This window comes from Megachile rotundata, chromosome 9 (genome assembly GCF_050947335.1).
Source record: "Megachile rotundata isolate GNS110a chromosome 9, iyMegRotu1, whole genome shotgun sequence".
NCBI classification, from domain to species: Eukaryota; Metazoa; Arthropoda; class Insecta; order Hymenoptera; family Megachilidae; genus Megachile; species Megachile rotundata.
Genome location: NC_134991.1, coordinates 12950759 through 12976389, shown reverse-complemented (window position 1 = coordinate 12976389; position 25631 = coordinate 12950759). Strand labels below are relative to the sequence as shown.

Here is a 25631-nt window from a genome sequence, read left to right as displayed (position 1 = left end):
TTACCAACATTTGTTCTCTTACAAATAAAAGAAACTGAAATCTGACTTCCCTGGGGATAACGATATCTAATGGAAATATGTCCCTATGGTTCAAGTGCAAACCCACCTTAAAGTATGTTTAGAGGTTATTATAAACATGATTGTAATAAACACTGTATAGGATTATAGAATCTTTAATTTTTCCTTGTATTAAACAAGAAGAATATGAAGACAGCACGACAAAAAAAAGCAAGAAAAAATTTGGGATTTTTTATCAATAATTTTAAATTTAGACCACCGTTTCAAATTCTTATTGATGGCACTTTTGCATTTGCTGCGTTAGAGGTTTGTTTAAATTTAAGTTTCTTTAATCAAAATATATACTTATATGTCATTTTTATAAGATGAAATGTATCCAACAATATGTGTTACTTATTATGCCCTTTTTCAGAGTAAATTTAACATACAGGATCAGTTAGCAAAATATTTTCAATCAGAAGTAAAGTTGTTAACTACACCATGTATCATTTTGGAAACAGAAAAATTAGGTTCGTTTTCGAAGGGAGTTAGTGCTGCAACACAAATAGTTAAACAATATCCAATACATAAATGTGGACACGAAAAACAGCCACTAAGTGGTATGAAATGTTTGCAGACGATGGTTAAAAAAAATAATTCATCTAGGTATATAAAACACTCATTTATATGACAGAAGTCAAGACAAGGCATGCATGATTTATATTTCTTTGATGTATTTAGGTATATTATAGCTACTCAAGATAGAGAATTACAAGATATTTTGAGGAAAGTTCCAGGTGTCCCAATATTATATTTACATGGTAAAGCACCAACTTTGGAGGCACCTTCACAAGCAAACCGTGAATATGCAGAAAAAGTTCATAAGAGTTTAGGAATGAGTGTATGGGAAAAAGAAAATATAAAAACATTAAAAGAAGCAGCTGGCATAGCAGAACAAACAGAAGTAAGATTAAAAAAGAAAAAAAGGAAAGGTGGTCCAAATCCACTTAGTTGTTTGAAGAAAAAAAAGAAACCACAAACGGAAGTTGCAAAAAATATTACAGAGAAAAAATCTGGAAAAGTTAAAAAAAGAAGGAGAATGAAAATAGCAACACACATCAAAGAGGCATTAATATCTGAAATGAAACCTAAGCAAGTAGAGAAAAAATAAAATAATTAATATATCTATATGTTTTGTAAAAAAGTTTGTATATAAACCAAGTATTAAAGTTTTTGCAAATAAATCTTACTTTTATTTATGATACAGTTGTCTGTTTTCAGTAGATAAAATTAAAGTAGTTATATTGTGATTTATTTATATAAGCCTATTTGTATCTACTGGCATATGTGTTAATGTTTTTTATATTTACGAAGTGTTCATTATAAAATTGTTTACAAAATTTTATAACATTTGATTCTTTACATATTCCCTTACATTATGAAAAATGGTATCAAATACATTTAACAAGGTAAGAAAAATACGTAAATAGAATCGCCGTTTTTAAGGAAGATATATACTCTTTAAATATATTACATTTTTACTATAGTATCCAGTCATATAATGAACACGTCGTAAATTTGGAATTAGGAACTTTAAAATTTTCTGTCAAAAAAAAAAAAAAAACATACCAAACATAAAAGGAATATAAGTGCATGTAAAACTTCATATTATTTACATTCTTTTGTTTTGTAAATATAGATATATCATATGACATAAAGTAATATTTAAATAAAGGGTAAGTCTTAATTAAATATGTTCAGACATAGTACTATACATATAATAAATTAGGTGCATAAAAACTTACAATTTAGAATTATGCACGTTATAAAATTCGACATACAACTTATTATTAATTTTAAAGTATTTATTTTTCATAGTAAGAAATATAGAATATCTTGCTTTATTACATTATAGTTAAAGGTATACTAGGGTAGGAGAAACTATGCATGAAATAGAAGTAAAATAAAGTAACATTGGATAGAAATACTTCAAAATATACGTAGTACTGTAACACAAAATTAAAGGAAAAAATTTTCTCTCTTAAAGGAGTCGTTAAAGCTTACAAATTGAAATTGGAAGATCTAATTAAAATTTTAGTACTATTCCATCTTCATGTGTATGAAAAGTTTAATGTGTATTATACAATATGTCATAAAATGCATTATTAATAGATTCTTTAATACAAAGTCAACATTTAGAAGAATTAAGAAAGTATACTTTAAACACTAATTTACACGTGAAAATACTATTTTTAAAATTTGTTCTGTATGTAAGAATATTATATGAATTTAACTTCGGAAAAATAATATAAAAAATGTTCATAATAACGATGTTATGGGAGTAAATTTCGATAAATTAGGTAAAACTGCTAATGATAAATATAGTACTTTTTCATATTCTGTGAGAATTACATCCAGTCTTAAACACGTAGATAGGGTCGATATTTCTTTGAAGACTAAATCATTTTTTTTTTAAACAAAACATATATAAAATCTGACGTTACTTTATCAATGTGTTCTTTCTATTCCATACGCATTTGACATCAAGGATGTTGATTTAACAGTGCTCGGGCGGCCATAGCTAACATTTTCATACGTCGAATAGAGCTGTGATTTGGATTAGCTGCTATAAAAGCCGCCAATTGGTTTTGTAAAGTTATTAATATAGTACCCATATGTTCTCGTGTTACTGGATCAGTAGGATCTAAATTTAATATTGCCTCTTCAAGCCACCTGTTAATAAATTTTAAATAACAATCAAAATTTTCCAAAATGCAATTACATACTTATAGGATATGATTTATTACCTGTGCTTAAGTTCAGTACGGTGGCCTAGATCCGCAGATAATTGCTGTACAAGTGAAAGAATTACAGGTTGTGGTAAGATACATCTTGAACCTTGACCTTGTCCTACAGGAGAAGGAAATACTCTGGCAGGTTCTGTTTTTTCACAGACTAATACTACCAAACCTAAATCACTAGCACTTAAAGCTTGTTGAAAGGCAGCATTTAACTGTCCTCTTTGAAGCAAAGACATAACTCGAGCCTGAGCATCGGCAACTGCAGGTACAGGTATAGCAGGTGTTGTAGCACGTGAACTATAAACCAAATAAATTTTATTTATTATAAATGCCGTGAGTTCTATTTATATTAAATACATTATGATCCACATGTTTTACTTACCGTGCATTTGAAATTTCAGTAAGTTGTTGATTTAAATTATCTCTAATGGCATCACGAATAGTACGTATCGTCCCATCATGCAAAGCAGTTAAACCTCTGTTCATTTCTGTTTGCAACTCTTCACGAACTAACGCGGATAATGCTTCGCTTTGTTTCTCACTTCGTTGTTGATACTGTTTATTTGCAATCGCATCAACGTTTTGAAGATCTATGGAAGAAAAAAATATTCTATAAAAATGTCCCATTACAATATTGTTTACAACGTATCAGAATATCTTACATTCACGTGTACCCCTAATAAACGCATCTTGCACTTGTTTAAACATCGTTTGACACGCTTTTTCCATGCCAGGTAAAAGAACGTTCGTAAAGGCTTCCTTAAACGCTGCATCTAATGCTGGCTTCGCTGCGTTCGCAGCTGTCAAAGCGAGTGTGTCTTTTACCTGAGCACTGTTGATCAGTTCAGTTAAATTTTCTTTCAAAAGTTCATCCATTCGAGCAGAGTCTAATCTAAGTTGATGTTTTAATGGTTCTACTGTATTTTCGACGACACGCGGTAAAGTGGTTTCAATTTTATCTTTGATGGTTGCTTCAAGCGTATCAAGGAACTCGTGCTGTCGGGCCATTTGACCATACAATGTTTGTTCTAACGTTGCATTTAGTTGTTGAGAAGCTCTTGCTAAAGCAGATTCTACTCGCGTCAAAATTGGTGTCTCCTGGCTTAATCTCGTCACTTCTGCACGTAATTCTCTTAATTCTTGCCGCTGATCTTGAATCGTTTCTAAAATGGATTCTAATTTATTTAATTGTTCAAGCGTATTCAAGTCATTTGTTGTCTGCCAGGTATTTTCAGCATTCCCTGTCGTATGCGTCGTCGGTTTCGATTCGTCTTTTAATTTTTTCCTTTTCTCCTCTTCATTTGTGAATCCATCAGTCTCTTGCATCGCATGCCTGCTCACATCTTTTAATAAAACCATTGGAATATTAGGCCAATCTTCATCAGCTTCATTGGTAGCTTCTGGTTTATTTTCGGTTTCAGGTTCTTCGTCTGGTTTCGTAAGCGACAGAATTTCTCTTACTTCCCTGGATGGACTACTGCCGCTACTAGCAGGGGCCTGTTCCTCTAATTCGCTTGTAGCTAACGGAGGATCTGTCGCATTTAGCGCTTGCACTGCTTGCGCAAGGGAAGGACTAACTGACAATACTTTGCCCAATTCAGGACTAGTGGGACGAGAATCTAATTCATTATTCTCTTTTTTAGCAGGCGAACTAAATGCATCGGGTGTCATCAGATTCAAACCAGCATTATGATTCGTTGCTGCTTCGATAGTAGCGGATAGAGAACGATCTTCTTCACAATTTTCTCCTGAAATTCCATTGTGATTAACAGTTCCCATATCTGGTAAATCTTCAGAATAGTCCAATGAATCATGAGTCAGTGTGTCCATGAGGCAGTTACCACTCACTTGTGAGGCAGGTTTAAAAGCAATATGACACTCCTGTAATGACTTTGGTTGGACTAGGTACATCCGGATAACAAGTTGTTCTTCCGTTTCTTCTTCACCAGGACATAAATCTTCCAATGATTCGCCGGTGGGACGTATTTTACGCAAACCAGCGTCGACAATTCCAAAACTCAATATCGGATACGGAAGGAGGAACTCTGATATTGTACTTACAGATGCTAACGTTTTTCTACTGTCTCTTGTTAGACTTAATATATAAAGAACTTTATTGTATATATCTGATAATAAAAGATAGCCAGCGCTAAGATCTAAGCCTGCTTTCAGTACTGGTAGTTTACCAGTAGAAGGTGTAGGAGCAAATTTGATGGTTTGTAGACAGGACCATAACTCACAAGACCAGATTTTTAATTCTGTATTATTGTCACATCCAGTTACTGCAAATCGCCAAAACTGAACACTACAAAACAAAAGTGAAATATAATTGTAATATTCAACATATTGTGTTTTAAAATTCAATAACACCATCGGAAGGTTGCTTACTCAGGATGGTATGTTTTATGATCATCTAGGAAAAATAAACAAGAGATAGGTCGTCCACCGTGCGGTCTCCATTGATGTAAACAACGTGGTTGTGTTTGATTACCATGAACAATAGTATGCAAATAAACCTGAAAGAACTTCACCTCTCCATCAAAACTAGCTGTAGCTAAAGCGGTGCCATCAGGACTTAATGTTGCTTCAATGATCGTGTCAGAATGTTGATAAATTTCCAACATGCCTCCATTTTCCTTAACAGCTGGATCAGTTGCCTATCATTCAAATAGTTGGATATTTTGTTCATTTTATATGGATTTTATAATCTGTAAGTAAGGTACACATTCACCTCTATTGATCTGAATCTTGATGTAACAGTATTAACTGACCACAACTCTACTTTGGAGCCACGAGTTAAAATTAACAGTTTTGAAATTTCATCTCCAGATGGCAAATAACCATCATCCTCGGATGGCACATCTTCCGGAATATAAGGACACCATATCACACGATGACTGGTACCAGTTATATCTTCTGCATCTACTTGCAACAACAAACTACACAAAAGTTCAGACGGTGTTGATTCAATGGTGTGTATAAAAAGGTTTCCCAAGTAGTCAACACATGCTAAAATTGCGTTTGAAATATGTGCAAAAGCCAGATCTTGTATTGCTGCTCTCATTCCTCTCAATAGTGCCCTTTGTTCCAATTCTTTGTATACAACCCTTACCATACCTCCTCCATTACCAACTAAACAATTTGAACGTTGTAAATGTAAAAACCAAGAAGAATAAATATACATTTCAACTTAAATCTAAATTACCTTTTATTCCATAAGCTAAATACTTTCCAGACATATGAACAGCCAGTAATTGTCCTGCATAAAAATTGTGTTCCCAGGTAAAATCAACAATGTTTTTCAGTTTTACTTTTGAACTACCATGATTATGTCCCCCGGGTGAAGGAACAATGGTAACATTGTTACTATATAATTCTACCGAATGTTGATCTTCTTGTCCACTAAACTCTCTATAAACAGAACAATAAACTTTTGTATAAATCACTTACTTGAGATGCAAAAAGCTACGAGACAACTTTGTTATTTGCAAGAACAGTAAAGAGCTATGAATTTTTATTTCCCACGTGTTTAATACATTAGTAAACGAAACATGTCCAAAGTTTTGCGTAAAAGTATATCAAAGTTATCAATGAAAGTTTTTACAGTGTACAATCGAGTAACGAAGAAATTTCCAAAGAGTGCTTACACTGTTTGTTCATAGTGAAGATGCCTTAGGTTATCCTCTCCTGTTTTGATCATTTTGCCGATAGCCACTGCGTATCCTTAAAAAACGACAAAGTTAATGAAATTGTTACGATAAGCGTACCGGAATTCGGATTATTCTAACCTCAGCCGGTGGCACGCCTGATAAATGATACTTTGTCGATCTTACCTATGGTGCATATATTTGCCGGATTGCGAATGCGTTCTCGTCACGCGTTAACTATATTAATGAATGACGCATGTATTATCGTTTCATTTACAAGAGCGAATAATGTGCTCCACGGACATAGTTCACTGAAATTATCAAAAGAGAAATGTCAGGCAGCTATCACCCACTTGTCAGAAAAACGAACCGGAAGTGTACCGGCGATGTTTTATACGCTTCACGTTATGTGGCGCTTTGTACAATTTTTATTTTCCAAGCGTCTCAATTGCAATATATTTAATTACTTTTTTTTTAATTTTAACGGAGAATATTAATATTTTTTTTTCTATCTGAAATAATATTAATTTCGAAAGAGTGATCCATGATTGTAATTTATTTGAGAGTGTTTGTATGGATGAGCGATGCGTGGATGTTTAAACAATGAAGATATCGATAGGCTATCAAAATCAGTTATTTATTTAACGATATTGTCAGTAATATATGGATTATTTAAATAAAAAGTATCGAGTATCGTAATGTACACTTTATTTCGTATAATACACTATAATAGACAGGCTTTTTTTCTTCTTATACATGGATATCTTTTGGAAAATGGCAGTAGTGCTCAAACGTACGTAAGACCCAGATAAAAGTGGCAGTAAATTCATCCAATACGAACGTCCTAACGGCTACAAATCACAATTCGTGTTCGAAATTATTGTGATGAAACGTTTACTTATTTTCAACCCTTTGCGTTAATTTGTCTCGAGTTTCCCGGGCGATCAAATTGTAAGATGAATCAAAACTGAAGGTCTGAAATATTAGTGCTGAGAAAAGAAAAAAATGGTCCCCTATTTTTTCATGCAAAATTCTAGGTATAATTCAGACAAGGTTGAAAAGCGAATTATAAAAAATTTCAAAGCAGGGTTGTAGAAAAAATTCGAATATTCGCAGAACTGATAAAACCGATATTTCCAGGTATTTTATTCTGTTGTCTCAGTGTTTTATTACGCTTTTCAATTACTTTCTTTGATCGCCAAGATACTTTTTCGTCATTGAAAATAATGTTTCATCAACATCTATTTATCAGGCTTTAAAAGAAAGGAATAATTGACGAGCACTATTGTCGATTTTGATACGTTATTTCTATATACAGGGTGATCTGTTTTAATCCGTTCAAATCTTCGTAAATGAAAAACACAAGATACCGAAAAGTCGATATTATAAAAAAAGATGAATACTCGTGGAAAAAATCTCAATGTCTATATTATTTAAAGTTTTTGTAATACAAGTATTTTATTTACTTCATCAAAGCAGATAACCCTATAAGTATATCGATTAAAAATTCGAACAGAATTTGCTCATTGCATCAAGGGTTAAAAACCTACGGTTTCTCGCATTTTCTTTCTATCTTTTTTTGATTGGGTCTTTTTTAATACCATAAGTCATACGATGACAAGCACACTGAGACACTGCGCCAATCCAATAGAAAAACAATATTTGTAATTATTGTGCCGATAGTATTCACAGATTCGCGACGAAGGGAGCACGACCGATTAACCCGAAACTGGTAACCAGTCTATCGGACTGCATATTTACTTTTACCAGTTGTGGGTCAAATATGCTGGAATATACTGGTCCCTCATTTTCTGACAAATTTACAAATTTCTAATTTTCGAATCTCCACATTTTCAAATCCATAAATTCCCAAATCCTGAAATTCCTAAATTCTCGAGACCAGTATAATTTACAGGAGTCGCAAAGTCATGCAACCTCGTCCGATTTTCACGCTAACGGATAACGACTTAACGATTAAGACCTTAACACGGGTTGTATCATTATACATAAGCGTAATATTTCGATTCGTCTAACGAGAGCAACTATATGTATCATGTATAGTCGATCGTATAATCGCTAAAGGGAAGTATGCGTATATCGAGGGAAACGAGAAGAAATCGTTATCAATTCCTACATGGTAAAACGATCGAAATACATGCTCGAAAATATTGACTCGAAATGCTTTAAAACGCTCTCTCTATCAAGTACATCGTTTCGTTTAGTGAGGATGAAAGATATGTAGTAAAAAGAAAATCGCTGGTTGAATTGAAACATTACACAAGGCTAAATATGGTCGTTTTATATCGTTACATGGTGATGGTCCCTGCGGGATGTTGCTCAGAATCGTACTCAGAACTTCTTTTATACAAAAGCATGAGAGGAAACAGACATCTGCGATGATAAAAATTATCTTCTCAGAAGCATGCTGCTCGATATTGCTACTACATGAGCTTCCTCGAAATTGACGTTTCGAAATGCAAAATAAAGCGGCAACTTATACGAATACATAATTGCGGACTATGGTTTATTTCTATAGTCGGACGGAAAATTTGAAAAATGCTTCAGGATGTGGGTGGATATTTAATTATTTGACAATAAAAGAACTGAACTTCGCTAATAATGAAATGCGTGCTAAATACAGCGAGAGAATCCTACGAAAAATTCTGTGAACTCGATAGCGCAATACTGATCGTGTTTAACACGTTGGCTGAATCGACTTCGATTAAACTTCACAATACTTTGTGTATCTACGAGTTGATTCCTACTTCTAGCACTCGATACAATACATGCGTGATCTACGCTTAATAATTCATCGTTAATTGTAGCGAGTGGTCGATGAACGATAAAATAGAGATTTAATTAATTATAATCGAAAGTATACGCACAATGTTCGTTACTTCTTTCGCGATTCATACGAAAGACAAACCATGAACTAAACCTTACAGAATATTTTACAGTCGCGCTGTATCTACTGATATGCTCACAACGTATATTGCTCGGCTCCGGGCGGCCGTCAAATAAATAAATAATTCGGACGAATAAATAAATAAATAAATAAACCAATCGTACGTGATTTACGTCTAAGCGGTTACGACTAAGCTTCCGTACAAAAACCCTAACGTTAAGAGAGGAAAGTAGATTTTTGATTGTTGGACGGAGTCGTGCAAAAAAGAGGATCGAATTATTTGCGTCGTTCATTTTTATAAAAGTAAATGGTTTGCGAGACCAGTCAAGGATACACAGATCAAGATATATCGTACAAAATAACATACAACAGACAATCTTAACCAAAAGTTTTCGTGACAAATGATCCGTTTATCCTCGAGTTATCCTGTCGTGTTTTACGTGTGTTGAGGAAACGAAACCCTTGCGATATAGCGAAGAACAAAATAACGATCAAAGAACATTTATCTAAGAAGATAAACCTACGAAATTATTCTCTTTTGCATGATACCGTACAATCTTCGTGTCGGTATAATTATACGCTCGACTGCGATACAGGCTTGTACTTGCGTATTTTAAAGCGGTAGACTCAAGCCACGGATTTCGAGAACAAAGAGTTTGTCGTCGCTTTTCGGCGTTATACAAAAAAACGATCCATTAATATTATCCCCGTATCGAGCTACGAAGCACGAAGACCGACGAGCCTACCGCTGATCCTAAACTCTAAGACGAACGATGCGTTTTTTTTCTTTTCGTTATCATTATTATTATTCTCAAAAAATACTGTACACAAGAATACCTAAGTTACGTTGAAGCTCGCTCATCGCGCTCGAACGAGCACTGAAGCTACGGTAAGTACGACCGAACTGACACGCTTTCGCTTCCGTCTTTAATCAAGAGAAGGTTAAACCGGGACTAGGTTTGGATAGGTAAAACCGAGGTTTATTCCTCGATTTCGTCTTTAGAGCGAGTTCACCTCCTCAAGAAACGGAAGAAACCGCGACCCTTTTCTGGCGGAGGGGCCATCAGCATTGGTACCTGGTTCTTATGCGTTATGTGAATCTGCAATGAGTATGATCAAGAATTAGTATTCCTATTGTGGATTAGATTTGGATTAGGATCAGTTAGGATTTTTGTCTGCATGGGTCTGGTTCTTTAGGTTCACTAACAAGGACCTCAAGGCTTAACAAGGCTCTTAGGGTCCTCATGTCAATCCCTTTCACATTAATGCTCCAAACTATACAGAACAAAATTTCTGACAATTTGGACTTTTATTTATGAAACTTGTGACATAAACATTTGCAAATATATTTCATCTGACAATACAAACTCTATTAATGAATTAAAGAATTTATCCTTTGAGACCAGATCCACCTTTCACTAATTGCCAGTGAACTTACAGTGCACGGGCCTTGCATCCATGGTTCCCCATCGATCTGCATTGGAAAACGTTTACTCGTGGTGATAGTGACGCTGCTACATTGAGCTAACCTCCTACCAGAATGACGAAGGCCAGTTTTGACTTGGCCCATGTGCAAGCAGTTCTCCAATCCAATTACCTCTATCAGATTGTCCCCAATGTCTGCAAGCATATTGATCCTCTGATTAGATAAGGACATTTTCTATTGCCAATTTGAAACCGTTCGAGTATTATGTACCTTGTATCGCAGCAGTGAGATCTACAGAGTTAAAGCTACTGGTGCTCAGTTCTTTGTCGGGTCGCTTCTTCCGTTTGCCAAGACGATGCCTCGTGTGGTGCTCACCCCAGAGATTTGAGCCTCCGTGGGTGAAAGGAATGTTCAGTAACGCGACGCCTTGGAGTGAAGGGCCGTGAGCTAAGTCTAAGGGTGTTCCGTCGCACTGAAAATAGATGATGACGTTAGCGAACTTGAGATCAGTTGGTGCTGGAAATTTGAGGATTTGAGAATTTGGTGATTTGAGTTTGGGGAGGTGGGGATTTAAGGGAGTAGAAATTTGGGGAGATGAGGATTTGAGGGAGTAGAAATTTGGGGAGATGAGAATTTGGGAGAGTAGAAATTTGGGGAGGTGAGGATTTAGGAGAGTAGAAATTTTGGGGAGATGAGAATTTGGGAGAATAGAAATTTGGGGAGATGAGGATTTGAGGGAGTAGAAATTTGGGGAGATGAAAATTTGGGAGAGTAGAAATTTGGGGAGGTGAGGATTTGAGGGAGTAGAAATTTGGGGAGATGAGAATTTGGGAGAGTAGAAATTTGGGGAGATGAGGATTTGAGGGAGTAGAAATTTGGGGAGATGAGAATTTGGGGAAGTAGAAATTTGGACAGCTGAGAATTTTGGGATCTATGCACTTGGAAACTTAGAACTTTGATAATAATTCATAAATTAGGGAATCTAAGAAATCTTGTAACTTGCAAAAGTTCCAAGAAACCTTAGAAATTTAAGAAACTTGAAAATGAGTCGAAAACTTCAGATTTACGTATTCTCCAAAATGGAAGATAAGTAGTGAAAGGATTATCCACAACATTGCACTCAAGTACGTACAATGATTTCGAGATCTTCATGAAGATTTTTACAGCTGGCAGCAAACTGTTCTGTGGTCGCGTACTCGAAGTACCAAAGCTTGTTCTTCATCCTGCTGTTGAACTTCTCCGGGTTCTTCTCCCTCTCCATGTGAAATTTTACGCAAATGGCGGCGTCCACTCCCACGGAGAAGTAATTGTTTATGATATTGTACGGTATACTGTCTTGGTTCGGTTTCTTCTCGTCCTTCTGATCGAGTACTTCAATCTGCCAGCGGTCCATCATCACAGTTGTCGCTTTCTCTATTTTCTACAAATCATATATTATAATATCAAACACATATTTAACATTCGTAATAATATTTGTAATAATAAATGAGCTTACTTTGAGGACTTTGTGAATGGCTTCGCCCTCGTAACCACCGCCCCATCGCAAACACCTTGCTAGATCATTTCCTGTGCCTAAAGGTATGACACCGACAGCGGGTTGATGTTCAAACTGCACACGATCTGTTCAATAAACAAAAAAGATTGTAAAAGCTACTTTACAATATCAAAATTAACGTTAAAAATAATTGTTAAGCGTACCCATCGTTTCGAGGACCCATCCAACGGTACCGTCACCGCCGCAGCATATCACCTTGAAGTTCTCCACGTCCTTGAACATCTGCAGACCCTGCATGGGTCCACCCACTGCCAAATTATGGACCTGACGTGGGTTCAAGATGTACTGGAACTTCCTTAACATACGTTCTCCCTGCCTCCCACCGGATTTTGGATTGATGAACACTAGGAGGGGTACTGTGTCGGGGGGCGGTGTAATTTGGAAGGACATCGCTGGCTGCTGGCTGGTGGCACTTGCGGACGTCAGAAACCCGCTCTGTTGACAGTAAAACATTTATTTAAAGAATTTGTATAATTGTCAATGGTTGTAAAGGTTGTAGATCAAAGTGATTGGTAAATCAGTAAATTAGTAACTCAGTAAATCAGTAAATCAGTAAATTAGTAAGTCCCTAAATCAGTAAATCATAGTTTCTTACAGTGCTGACGGTAGACGATTCCTGTCCATGTTTGCTGCCCCTTTTACTGTCCCTGGACAACGATCGTTGTCTGTCGAGAACGACAGGGCAAATGGCCGTCGGTGGGAGGATATGGACCGCGTGTTCCCCAAGTGTGCACTCTGCCCTCACTTGCGACACGCATCTGTTGTGCAACTGCAAAGTCCACAAAGATTCTAGAGATTCGTGCAAAGAAGTATTCTAGTGCTAAAAACATGAGGAGAGTTTTCATCGATCAATGTCGGAAGGTGACTTACAGTTATCTGACACCATCTGCAATGCAATCCGGTGATACCGTTGTAACTTTTGATGGTCTTTCTACATTTCGAGCATTTGCCGTGACAATTGCCTTCGACCCAGTGGTGTACCATCGTCTGTGACGTCTTCTTGCTCTTCACGTAGGTGGCTATGCAAGAAGCTGGCGCTCTTTGAACGCATCTCTCGTGGACCGTGTACTTGCAAACTGCATAAAAAAGCAAGAACGCTTAAATGCAAGAATTTACTGTTAATGCAATACAGAGAAACAAGGAATAATTTAAAGGATGTTTAGTTTGATAAACACTGAGGATCGACGAGTAAACTGGTTGCGTTTTCAACGAAGAATGTTAATGAAAAGATAATAACAGCACCTTCTATGAAAATGTTTTTCGTACAGAAAGAGAGAAGGAAACAACGAAACCACGGTATCAAGGAGCTCGACGATACTTACAGACACAACAAAGACCTTTCTTGCCGAGACCGACCAACATGTTCAAACAGAGATTGCAGTAGGCGGGTTTACTGAAGTGTTTTAGCCTCCAAAGATGGTTGCCGTCCTCTTTCACGTGGGAATCCAGGCCCAAAAGCACCAGCAACGGAATCGTTGTAAGACCACCCCTTTTCCATTCCTCCAAAGATACCGTGCCATCGGCGTCGTAGTCTATTTCTATCATCATGTCTTGCAGTATCTATAAATATATCGTTCATCAATTTCTCTATATTCTGCTTGTGTAAGCGAACGCGAGATGATACCGCTTGTGTACAGTGCTCTCGTTACATCGCTACGATAGGGGAGTGGTAAATTGTTTCGGTTATAGCTGGGGGAGCACTTTAGGTAGGGAATTTTCAAGGTTTGGAATTGATAAATTTTTAGATTAAAATACAGAGATGGAACTCCACGCGCTGGAATTCCATACGTTGAAACTCTACGCGCTGGAACTCGATGCACTGGAACTCCACGCACTGGAATTCCACGCACTGGAACTCCACGCGTTGAAACTCCACGCGCTGGAATTGCACGCGCGGTAATTCCACGCGCTGGAACTCCACGCGCTGGAAATCCACGCGCTGGAACTCCACGCGCGGTAATTCCACGCGCTGGAAATCCACGCGCTGGAACTCCACGCGCTGGAAATCCACGCGCTGGAACTCCACGCGTGGTAATTCCACGCGCTGGAACTCTACGCAAGGTAATTCCACGCGCTGGAAATCCACGCGCTGGAACTCCACGCGCGGTAAATCCACGCGTTGGAACTCCACGCGCGGTAATTCCACGCGCTGGAAATCCACGCGCTGGAACTCCACGCGCGGTAAATCCACGCGTTGGAACTCCACGCGCGGTAATTCCACGCGCTGGAACTCCACGCGCTGGAAATCCACGCGCCGTAATCCCACGCGCCGTTATTTCTACGCGCCGTAATTCCAAATTTCCAAATTCTAATGCCTCCAAATTCCAAATTTTCAAATTCTCACGCCCCCAAATTCACACTCTCCCAAATTCTCACGCCCCCAAATTCTCACACTCCCAAATTCTCACACCCCCAAATTCTTACGCCTCCAAATTCCAAATTTCCAAATTCTCGCGCCCCAAATTCTCACTCCCCCAAATTCCCAAATTTCCAAATTCCCAAATCCCTAAATCCCCAAATCCCCAAATTTCTAGATTTCCAACTTTCCAACACCTCAATTTTCTAAATTTGAAGCCAACCAGAAGTGAACGGTATTCAAACTCACCGGTTTCAATTCCGTGACATCCCAGCCGAGATATTCAGCGACATTCATCATCTGATTGACAATGCAGTCCATCTCCTACGGACACGTGATAATGGCATTAGATGCGAGGCACAATACGCAAGACATATTGAAATCGATCTATTTCCTATCATTGACACACTCGCAAACTCTATTGTTAAACGTGTTTAATTTTCAATTATCTTTTTGATTGAAAACTATCCTTAATCACCATGCCATAGGAACTCTTTATAAAAAAAAGGCAATAATAAATTACTCCTGTTATTTTTTAATCCTTCAAATGTATCAATCGAATATTACAAAATAATTTACTAATTCGAGGATAAAAATCGAGATCCAAAACGATCATAGGTTTCATGAAATCCTGCGACCTTTCACACTCACTGATCGAGCGGTTCCTCAAATTACATTTAATTTAGCATTCAATTTCACCGTCTCCCCGATTTTACCCCACTGAACGATTAAAAAGAGTTTGCCTAAAAAAAAAGACGCGCCTTCAAGCTGCTCGTTTTTACTCACGTTGGTATCAAGAACACCGTTTCCATCCGTATCGTACAGCCGAAACATGACTGGAAAGAAACGAAGGCAAATGAATTAATGCGCGTCGAAATTGGCGTGCAACAAGTTGCAGTAGATTTGCAGCAGGGAGCAGCTTGAGAAAGCGGATCGTTGAGAATGATGTTGGACACGCGAATCTAAAATGCTCAAGGAGCTCGAAATGCTTTCGTAATTACGATTACTCTCAACAGACACTATGAAAACGTCAAATGTCGTTTATCGAGTTAGCAAAATGGTGAGTGAATGGAACTGTGGTAGGAAATTATTTATCAAAGGACTTTTGACTCTTCACATATCATGGAATCAATATTTCTTTGTATGTATCGCATGTGTATGTCAAGGTGTATTAAGGTCTATATGTGTGTATCAAGGTTTACGTGCGTGTATCAAGGTGTACATTTGTGTATCAAGGATTATATGTGTGTATTAAGGTTCATATGTGTGTATCAAGGTCTACATGTGTGTATTAAGGTTTACGTATGTGTATCAAGGTCTACATGTGTGTATCAAGGTTCACATGTGTGTGTCAAGGTCTACATGTGTGTATCAAGGTCTACATGTGTGTATCAAGGTTCACATGTGTGTGTCAAGGTCTACATGTGTGTATCAAGGTCTACATGTGTGTATCAAGGTTCACATGTGTGTGTCAAGATCTACATGTGTGTATCAAGGTTTACGTATGTGTATCAAGGTGTACATATGTGTATCAAGGTCTACATATGTGTATCAACGTCTACATGTGTGTATCAAGGTTCATATGTGTGTGTCAAGGTCTACATGAGTGTATGAAGGTCTACATATGTGTATCAAGGTCTACATGTGTGTATCAAGATTTACATGTATGTATCAAGATCTACATATGTGAATCAAGGTCTACATGTGTGTACCAAGCTCTACATATGTGTATCAAGATTTACATGTATGTATCAAGGTCTACATGTATGTACCAAAGTTTACATATGTGTATCAAGGTCTACATGTATGTATGAAGGTCTACATATGTATCAAGATCTTTATTTATATATCAAGGTCCACATCCATATATCAAAGTTAGCATTTATATATTAAAATCAATATTTAAATATCAAGATGGACATACATATATCAAGATCAGTATTTATACATGAAAATCTGCAAAGCGTAAATCGAGTAATCTGCACAACTTCCAAAGTCGTTAATATTAAGGGCCACTTAAATACTTATCGAATTATTTTATTAATGAGGAGAAAAGCGAAGAAGATTAATCCGACTTTCATGATATTCGAGAGAACGAAAATACTCGCAACCTTTAATTAGCCACGATCGATCCGAGAAAGGAAATACTCACACTCAAGTTTATCTTCAGGTCTACCAGCTTCCAGCAACGAGAGATAGCACACGATATCTTTCAGGCTGACTTTAACCGAATGAACGTCTATCGTGCTCTGCTTTCGGACCAGGTGTCTCATCTCTGCAAATCGAAGAACAACACGCGAATTGGTGCAAGGTTGATGATCCCACAAATCTTTATTAATCGAAAGGTGCTTTCTAGAACAACTATCAATTGCAAATATTCTTCAAATAAATATAGAACATTTTAATTCATACTGCAAGATTAACTGAATTAGTCTAATAACTTTAAAGGATGAAAATAACTTTAAGGACCAAAATTTATATCCTTACAAAAGTAGAAAAATTGTAAGGTACTCATGTTTAAACAAATTCGAAGCTAACTTCACTAATCTCACAATGTATCCAACCTCCCTGATATCGATTTGCGAAAGTTCGCTAATACCCACGTGTCACAGTGTTCACAAGTCCCGTTTAAAAATTGATAGTCTAATTTCCGTAAGTACCTATACAATGCCGTTTGAAGGTTCGAACTTTCCAATGCAGCTTAACCCGCTTTCCTTTTTCATTTTACAAGATCCCGTCAAGGGAACTTGTTGCTCGAAGCAATACCAGTCTACGTTATTATTATTGCACCCGCTCCGTATCGACAAGGATTAGATCATAAAATTCTCGATCAACACCTCGAGGCAACATCGTGTCTCGGATTATAGTCCACAAAGAAAGTACGTTATTATTTTTAGAATTACAAGTTTTCGTCAATCGCGTTTAAGAGCCTCTACAACGGACCTGTTGCTTCTGTTGCGATTTAGGGGCCAACTATCGATGTATGCACACGAGTAGTGCTCTAATTATAACGATCGAGTGTTACAGCACGTGCACGACCGTTTGATAGACGACGAATATTCTTAGAACGATATTTGTAAGCAGACGTCTGATGTGTGCATCGTAATTTCCTACGGCGCGTAAGCAATTCTCGTGCTGGACGATTAAAGTTGTAACAAACATTTGTTCTGCACAGTTTCGCGCTATTTACACGGACACTTGATACTTTGCTGCTGCTGTACATCTTAGTGAACTTTGGACAAACATTTATAATAAGTTGGGTAGTTATGGGACTTCTTCCATTTTTCTACTACTTTTGTTGTGTACAGAGATGGTGAAATGTAAAGTGAAATGCAAAGGGAGTTGATGCGATGTAGTTCGGTGCTTTGTAATTCAACGCGCGGTAATTCCATGTGTCGTAATTCAACGGGGAGTAATGAGGCGTAGCGTAGTTTTATGGGTTGTCACTCTACGCCCTGTAATTCCACGCTCCTTAATTTCTACACGTCGTGATTTCCACGCGTTGTAATTCCACGCGGTGGAACTCCACACGCTGGAACTCCACGCGTTGGAATTCCACGCGCTGGAACTCCACGCGCTGAAACTCCACACGCTGGAACTCCACGCGTTGGAACTCCACGCGCTGGAACTCCACGCGCTGTATTTCTACGCACCGTAATCTCACGCATTATAATTTCTACGCACCGTAATCCCACGCGCCGTAATTTCTACGCACCGTAATCTCACGCATTATAATTTCTACACACCGTAATTCCACGCGCCGTAATTTCTACGCACCATAATCCCACGCATTGTAATTTCTACGCACTGTAATCGCACGCGCCATAATTCCACGCATTGTAATTTCTACGTATTGAAGGTCCACGTGTCGTTATCCCACGCGCTATAATTCCCCACGTTGTAATTTCCACGCGCTATAATTCCCCGTCTATCAAACGCATCGAAATCTAACCTCACTCCACACCATCCTCACCCAAACCTTAATTCCGCAATTTCCAACGCACCAAAAATCCAACTTCGTACAAGCTATCCACAGTATCGTCCAATAAATGAAAAAGGTTCCGTATCGAACGCAATACGACTTTGCAATATTGTCGAAGATATTCTCCGGTTGAATATCTCCCGTGTCATTTTACGATTCTCTGGACACGTAACATCCGAGGACGTAAGGAGAAAAAAAGGGGAAAGGTGGATAAAACGGCTGGTCACGAGGGAAATAAAGCCGGCCGATCAATCGTTGGAGGAGAACGATTTATCTTTAGTACGCGCAACAATGCTGAAACAAATTCACCGAGTATTCTATTACTCTCCAGCGGTTCATTTTGTCTGTTCCGTGATTTCTCGACGGCGTTGTCACGATTTATTTCATGGTGTGTTCGATCGGACCGCGAGATCTTGTTTGCGTACTTCCGGAAACAAGAGGACTGTTACTTCTAATAGTTTCACCACTGATTTGTTAGTTTTACTATAATTTTAGTACTCGGTTGTGGAGCTTTATACAAAATTTATGTTTGAGGCTGTACATTGACCACTCCATATTTTTGAAGTTAAATATCAAATATTTAACAGAAATTGTACGAAAGATTTTATTTTTGAAAACATTTGCAGTGTACTTCAGAGAAGCAATAATTTTCAAATTGCAAATACGCGGTATCGAAACTGGAGTAAATATCGATATCAAAATCGGCATATGGAGATCAGGAATACGTCAAAGAGTTAACGACTTAACAGACCCATGAACAAAATGCCAAAGCAAACAATGCTAGTACAGCGAAGAGCGGAAGCGGAGTATCATTAATTTGAAACAATACATCCGCGGTTCAAACACATGAATAACGAACAATTGAAATTTCCCGGAACGCGAAATCATTAAAGTACAATGCGATATGGAATTAAATAAAAAAAAAATGACTGAATAATAATCGAAATACGGTAAACCAGAATAAATTGTTTTTTTTCCAACGAGCAAACACCGTGAAAACGAATCGGATCGATCATCGAGCACCGTACTTTCATTGAAAAGCCAGCTGCAATTTATTTCGCGGCGGTATCAAGCAACAGGATCACTACGAACAATTAATTCAATTGAAACCGTCGATGCTCATCGGATGACACGATTGATTGCTTTGCCACGACGATCGCGTGTAACGAATAAACGAGAGAGCTGACTTATTCCACCATATTTTCGACGAGATTTCATTTTCTCGCCCGAATTCAATCAGTACTTGCACCCGATCGTATTGTTTGCTGAGGTAATTAATCTTTACACTTAACTGACCGCGCGAGGAGGGGTGGTTTTGTTTAGAGCGAGTGGGTTTTCATATTTCTGGGTGGATGGTAATATTGGGGAATATTGGTGAGTTTTGGGGATGCGGGGGTTGTAATTCCATGCAGTATAATTCAACGCGTTGGAACTCCACGCGTCGTAATTCCAGGCGTTGGAACTCCACGCGTCGTAATTCCACGCGCTATAATTTCTACGCGCCGTAATTTCCATGCGTTGCTAATCCACGCGCCGTAATTCCACGCGCTGTAATTTCTACGTGCCGTAATTTCCACGTGTTAGAACTCCACGCGTCGTAATTCCACGCGCTATAATTTCTACGTGCCGTAATTTCCATGCGTTGCTAATCCACGCGCCGTAATTCCACGCGCTGTAATTTCTACGTGCCGTAATTTCCACGTGTTGGAACTCCACGCGTCGTAATTCCACGCGCTGTAATTTCTACATGCCGTAATTTCCACGCGTTGGAACTCCACGCGCCGTAATTTCACGCGTCGTAATTTCTACGCGCCGTAATTTCCACGCGTAGCTAATCCACGCGCCGTAATTCCACGCGCTGTAATTTCTACGTGCCGTAATTTCCACGCGTTGGAACTCCACGCGCTGTATTTCAACGCGTCGTAATTTCCATGCGCCATAATTCCACGCGCCGTAATTTCCATGCGTCGTAATTTCTATGTGCCGTAATTTCCACGCGTTGGAACTCCACGCGCCGTAATTCCACGCGTCGTAATTTCCACGCGTTGCTAATCCACGCGTGTAATTCCACGCTCCGTAATTTCCATGCGCCATAATTCCACGCGCCGTAATATCCATGCGTCGTAATTTCTATGTGCCGTAATTTCCACGCGTTGGAACTCCACGCGCCGTAATTCCACGCGTCGTAATTTCCACGCGTGGCTAATCCACGCGTGTAATTCCACGCTCCGTAATTTCCATGCGCCATAATTTCTACGTGCTGTAATTTCCACGCGTTGGAACCCCACGCGCCGTAATTCCTCGCGTCGTAATTTCCACGCGTGCCTAATTCACGCGCCGTAATTCCACGCTCCGTAATTTCCATGCGTTGGAATTCCATGCGCCATAATTTCTACGTGCCGTAATTTCCACGCGTTGGAACTCCACGCGCCGTAATTCCACGCGTTGGTATTCTACGCGCCATAATTTCTACGGGCCGTAATTTCCACGCGTTGTAATTCCACGCGCCATAATTCAACGCATCGCGACTCTACACGCCATAATTCCACGCTCTATAATTCAACTCACCATGATTACCCACGTCGTGATCCCACAAGCCGTAATTCACCGCCCCATTATTCTACGTATCGTAACTATACGTTCCGTAATTCCACGCGCTACAAATCAACGCACCCAAATTCAATCATCCTTCTAAACGACAACTCATATCATTTCCTTCCGTAATTAATCTTCACACTTAACTAACCGCGCAAGGAAGATAGTTTTATTTGACTCGATCAATGTTTTTGATATTTCTATTTGAACGATAAATATTGGTTAATCGCGGCGAGTGTTCATGACGCGAGTGTCGTACGTCGACGTAGAAATTCATGACATTTAATAATTCACCGTTGCAAACACACTGAATAGAGATTCGTTTACCGATGATATTTCACTATTTTTTGCCGATGATTTCATTTCAATTAATCCGGAAAAGCTTGATTTCCTTTGAATTTTGAAACGATATGGCTTTGGAGATACCGAAATGTCTGCTGACTCATGGAAACTAACACGGTGTCACTAAGACACCTGTCACCTTCTTTCAACTGGTGAAATATTTAATCGCTTTTTAGCGGCGGTCGAGTTATTGCTTTGAAATCGAGGTTAAGGAACGGTGGAATTTTTGAGATTTTTTGTGGCATTTATTAGTGAGGAGAAAATGGAGGATGGGTTTTGTGGATTTGTTAATTTGGAGATCATTATGTTTGCAAGATTTTAACTAAATTTTTGAATTATCAAGGTTATAGACGACTAAGTTTCTGAATTACCACATTTATGGATTTGTAGAAAATTGTGGAATTTCTGTCTTTTTAGATCTTAAAGTTTTTGAGTTTCCAGATTTCTTCATTTTAAAATTTCCGAATTTCCAGCTTTCTCAGTTTGAAGATTTCCAGATTTCTAAATACTTAGCTTTATAAATATTCTAATTTCTAAATTCCCATACTTGAAAGCTTGAATGTTTCTAAATTTCCTTACTCCAAAATTTGGAGATTTCTAAATTTCCAAATCTCTACATCTCTAAATCTCTACCTTATCAACTTTCCAAGTATCCAAATTTCTAGCCCAAAAAATTTCTCCCTATCAACTATCTCCCCCATTTTCAAAATACCGAATGTCCACAAACTCAACCTATCCACTATTCCATACACTACCAAAATTTTTCGCAAACTTCAACCTAAAAAATTCAACAAAACTGACGAATGCAGAAACATCTACAAACTCGCAAACTAGCACTTTATAAGAAAAGCACCTGTACCCCTCACCTTCTTTCAGCAGAGCACCGGGAACGTTAGGTGGCCGTAATCGATCGTTCTTCAGCACCATTTTCACCGGAGAAACTCTAGAAAGTCACTCGAAGAGTCGACGAGTTCGAAATAAAAGAGCAGCAATAATCTCGAGGAACGAAGACGTTGATGAGTTTCGATGAACAATCTATACTCGCTATTGTCGATTATTATTATTCTCGAACACACGAGGAAGGCACTTGTTGCTTTTCGCGTGACTAGGGAGATACTGAGAGTTTTAAGCAACAAGAATCATGATGTACTCTATTCATGACGTTATTTATACCGGATGATACCGGATCGTGTTATTTCGGGGATCGAACCAGCACGCAAGCTCATCTCAACAGCGGGACAATCAAACGACGATGTTTCCGAGAGTCCAAACAACATGCTGTCTACCGATTTTCTTATTTTCTGAAACTACAAGATCTTGAAAATATAACCTTGAACTACGAGATCTTTGATGTCTTTGAAGTCATGGATTACCGTTTTAACACGCTGAAATTCTAGAAATAACTAGATCGAAAATTAGTCGTTTAGAATGCCATGACATTTCGTAAAGTTCAGGTTGTCGATTTTACGATGGATGCATTTCCTGGATTTCGACAGGTTTAGTCTAGAGGAGAGTCTAGGCTTGGTCAAAGGCTTGTAAACATTCTGTTTAAACGGTTTAGTGTAATCAAAGCAGTAAAGGTTAAGCTTTATTGGTGTTGTTTCATCTTTGCAATCTTCTGTGGCAAGTTTATGTCAAATGTGTAGTCTAGGTATTCATAGATTTTGATTTTTGATAAATAAACTTTAATCGTGGGGATGATGGCGCCATAATTCCATGCGAGATAATTCAACGCATTGTATTTCTACGCATTGTGATTTTATGCGCCATAATTCCACATGCTGGAATCCCACGCGTTGTAATTCCATGCGCGGCAATCCCACGCGATGGAATTCCATGCGTCGCTATCTCACACGTTGTAATTCCACGTGCCGTAATTCTACGCGTTGGAACTCCACGCGCTATAATTCCACGCGCTGGAACTCCACGCGCTGTAATTCCATGCGCTAGAACTCCACGCGCTGTAATTCCACGCGCTAGAACTCCACGCGCTGGAATTCCACGCGCTGGAACTCCACGCGTAGTAATTCCACGCGCTGGAACTCCACGCGCTGGAACTCCATGCGTTGGAATTCCACGCGCTGGAACTCCACGCGTAGTAATTCCACGCGCTGGAACTCCACGCGCTGGAACTCCATGCGCTGGAACTCCACGCGTAGTAATTCCACGCGCTGGAACTCCACGCGCTGTAATTCCACGCGCTAGAACTCCACGCGCTGGAACTCCACGCGCTGTAATTCCACGCGCTAGAACTCCACGCGCTGGAATTCCACGCGCTAGAACTCCACGCGCTGGAATTCCACGCGCTGGAACTCCACGCGTAGTAATTCCACGCGCTGGAACTCCACGCGCTGGAACTCCATGCGCTGGAACTCCACGCGCTGGAACTCCACGCGTAGTAATTCCACGCGCTGGAACTCCACGCGCAGTAATTCCACGCGCTGGAACTCCACGTGTAGTAATTCCCCGCGCTGGAATTCCACGCGTTGTAATTCCACGCGCTGGAACTCCACGCCTTCGAACTCCACGCGCTGGAACTCCACGCGCTGGAACTCTACGCGCTGGAACTCCACGCGCTGTAATTCAACGCGTCGTGATTCCAAACGCCATAATTCCACGGATTGCAATTCAACGCGTCGTGATCTCACAAGCCATAATTCCACGCATCGTAATTCTACGCACGGTGATTCCACGCGCCATAATTCCATGTACCCTAATTCAACGCGTTATAACTCTACACATCGTAATTCCATGCACCGTAATTCCACGCTCTGTAACTCAACACGTCGTAATTCCACCCATCGTGATTCCACATACCATATTCTTACAAGCCGTAATTCAACGCGTTGTAATTTCGTTCCAAGCTACGTACGTGATAATTCCACACTTTATAATTTAACTCGTTAACTTTGCCATAACTCCACGCGCCATAATTCAACTCGTCGTTAGCTCAGCTGTAATTCAGCACGCTGTAACTCACTGGATGGTAATATAACCCGCGGCGATACTAATTTACACCGTACGGCAGTAATACCACGCTGTAATCCATGTAGTAACTTGTTGTGATTCAACTCGTAACTCACCGTAACTCAACCCCTCAGCAATACTCCATAGCAAGGATAGATACTTCTCTACCATAATTCAATGCGTGGCAATCTATCACATGGCGATATATCCCGAGGCGATACCACATATCCTTTGCTATAAATTCTGAAATCTCTATTCATCAAGTATCCGGAAGTATTTGCAAGCATAACAGACGTTCCAGCGACCGTAGAAGACACTCGAAGCTCACCGTAACGTAAGCTCACCCGATGTTTCCGATTCGCGGTGCACGTTTCCGGTCCGTCTGTCGCGTTATAATTCAATCGTTTACGATTCACGTAGCCACACGTGGTCCCGTGTGCAATGCATCATCGTAAAATCGGCGGAGGTCGGAACGAACCCCCTTATCATATCGAGCGTAATGCGATTCCCCTGGCAAAGAAGATTCCAAGCCATTCTCGAAGCTCACATAAATTTTTCCGACCAGCAAAGGGTATTCCTGTGTCGCAGCCTCGTTTCATCCGACCACCGACGTGGCAGTATTTTTGGCTCGGTTTAACGATACACAAATTCGTTGGTCCCGCGACGATTCCATCAGTATGGAAATCACCCGTGGAGATTTCGCGGCTGAATTGAAATTCCACTTCGAAAGTCGGTCGGTAATATCGCGTCGTTCCAGCTATCGAGGAATTTATCGCGAGGTTTTTCTAGCCAGCTTTACTTTCAAGCTTTATCCCGTTGGAAAAAGTTTGGATCCTGCTTAACCCCGGCTGTGCTACGTTTTTGCTAGTTGAGTATTTTGCACTTCCTTATGCTGTTGCGTTTTAGTTTGTCTACTGAAGGTGGACATCTAAAGGGAAGACGATTATGGGAATCATTGTATAATTGTCTATCATCAAATCCATAAATCATTAGCTGATTTGTTACTAAATCTGCCAATTATTAAGGCAGTAAAGATAACGTTAAATCTGTAAAGTTGT

The 25631-nt window shown here is 39.1% G+C and overlaps 3 protein-coding genes across 4 annotated transcripts in view; 1 reads left to right on the top strand and 2 right to left on the bottom strand.

Annotated features, from left to right (window-relative positions):
• Window positions 1–56: 56 nt before the first annotated feature.
• LOC100883814 (rRNA-processing protein UTP23 homolog) lies at window positions 57–1259 on the top strand. Its single transcript, XM_003704994.3, has 3 exons — window positions 57–324; window positions 431–663; window positions 739–1259. The coding sequence occupies exons 1-3, from the start codon at window positions 205–207 to the stop codon at window positions 1166–1168; spliced, it is 783 nt and encodes a 260-aa protein (XP_003705042.2). The 5' UTR covers window positions 57–204; the 3' UTR covers window positions 1169–1259.
• A 1108-nt stretch (window positions 1260–2367) lies between these two features.
• Window positions 2368–6833, bottom strand: Ge-1 (Enhancer of mRNA-decapping protein 4 homolog Ge-1). The gene is made up of 9 exons (XM_003704993.3): window positions 6632–6833; window positions 6446–6521; window positions 6004–6209; window positions 5530–5930; window positions 5187–5455; window positions 3461–5103; window positions 3181–3388; window positions 2805–3095; window positions 2368–2730 (listed from the first exon to the last, which is right to left on the bottom strand). The coding sequence occupies exons 2-9, from the start codon at window positions 6496–6498 to the stop codon at window positions 2541–2543; spliced, it is 3261 nt and encodes a 1086-aa protein (XP_003705041.2). The 5' UTR covers window positions 6499–6521; window positions 6632–6833; the 3' UTR covers window positions 2368–2540.
• Window positions 6834–7136: 303 nt separating this feature from the next.
• The window catches only part of Dgk (diacyl glycerol kinase 1), a 107485-nt gene continuing 88990 nt past the window's right edge, over window positions 7137–25631 (bottom strand). For both annotated transcript variants that reach the window (XM_076535215.1, XM_003705005.3), the window contains 12 exons: window positions 16840–16962; window positions 15474–15523; window positions 14937–15011; window positions 13654–13891; window positions 13202–13407; window positions 12927–13100; window positions 12475–12766; window positions 12272–12396; window positions 11909–12196; window positions 11047–11248; window positions 10789–10970; window positions 7137–10450 (listed from right to left, as the gene is read on the bottom strand). In XM_076535215.1, coding sequence (XP_076391330.1) covers window positions 10361–10450; window positions 10789–10970; window positions 11047–11248; window positions 11909–12196; window positions 12272–12396; window positions 12475–12766; window positions 12927–13100; window positions 13202–13407; window positions 13654–13891; window positions 14937–15011; window positions 15474–15523; window positions 16840–16962 — 2045 coding nt within the window. In that variant the 3' untranslated portion in view covers window positions 7137–10360. The remainder of the gene's footprint in view (window positions 10451–10788; window positions 10971–11046; window positions 11249–11908; window positions 12197–12271; window positions 12397–12474; window positions 12767–12926; window positions 13101–13201; window positions 13408–13653; window positions 13892–14936; window positions 15012–15473; window positions 15524–16839; window positions 16963–25631) is intronic.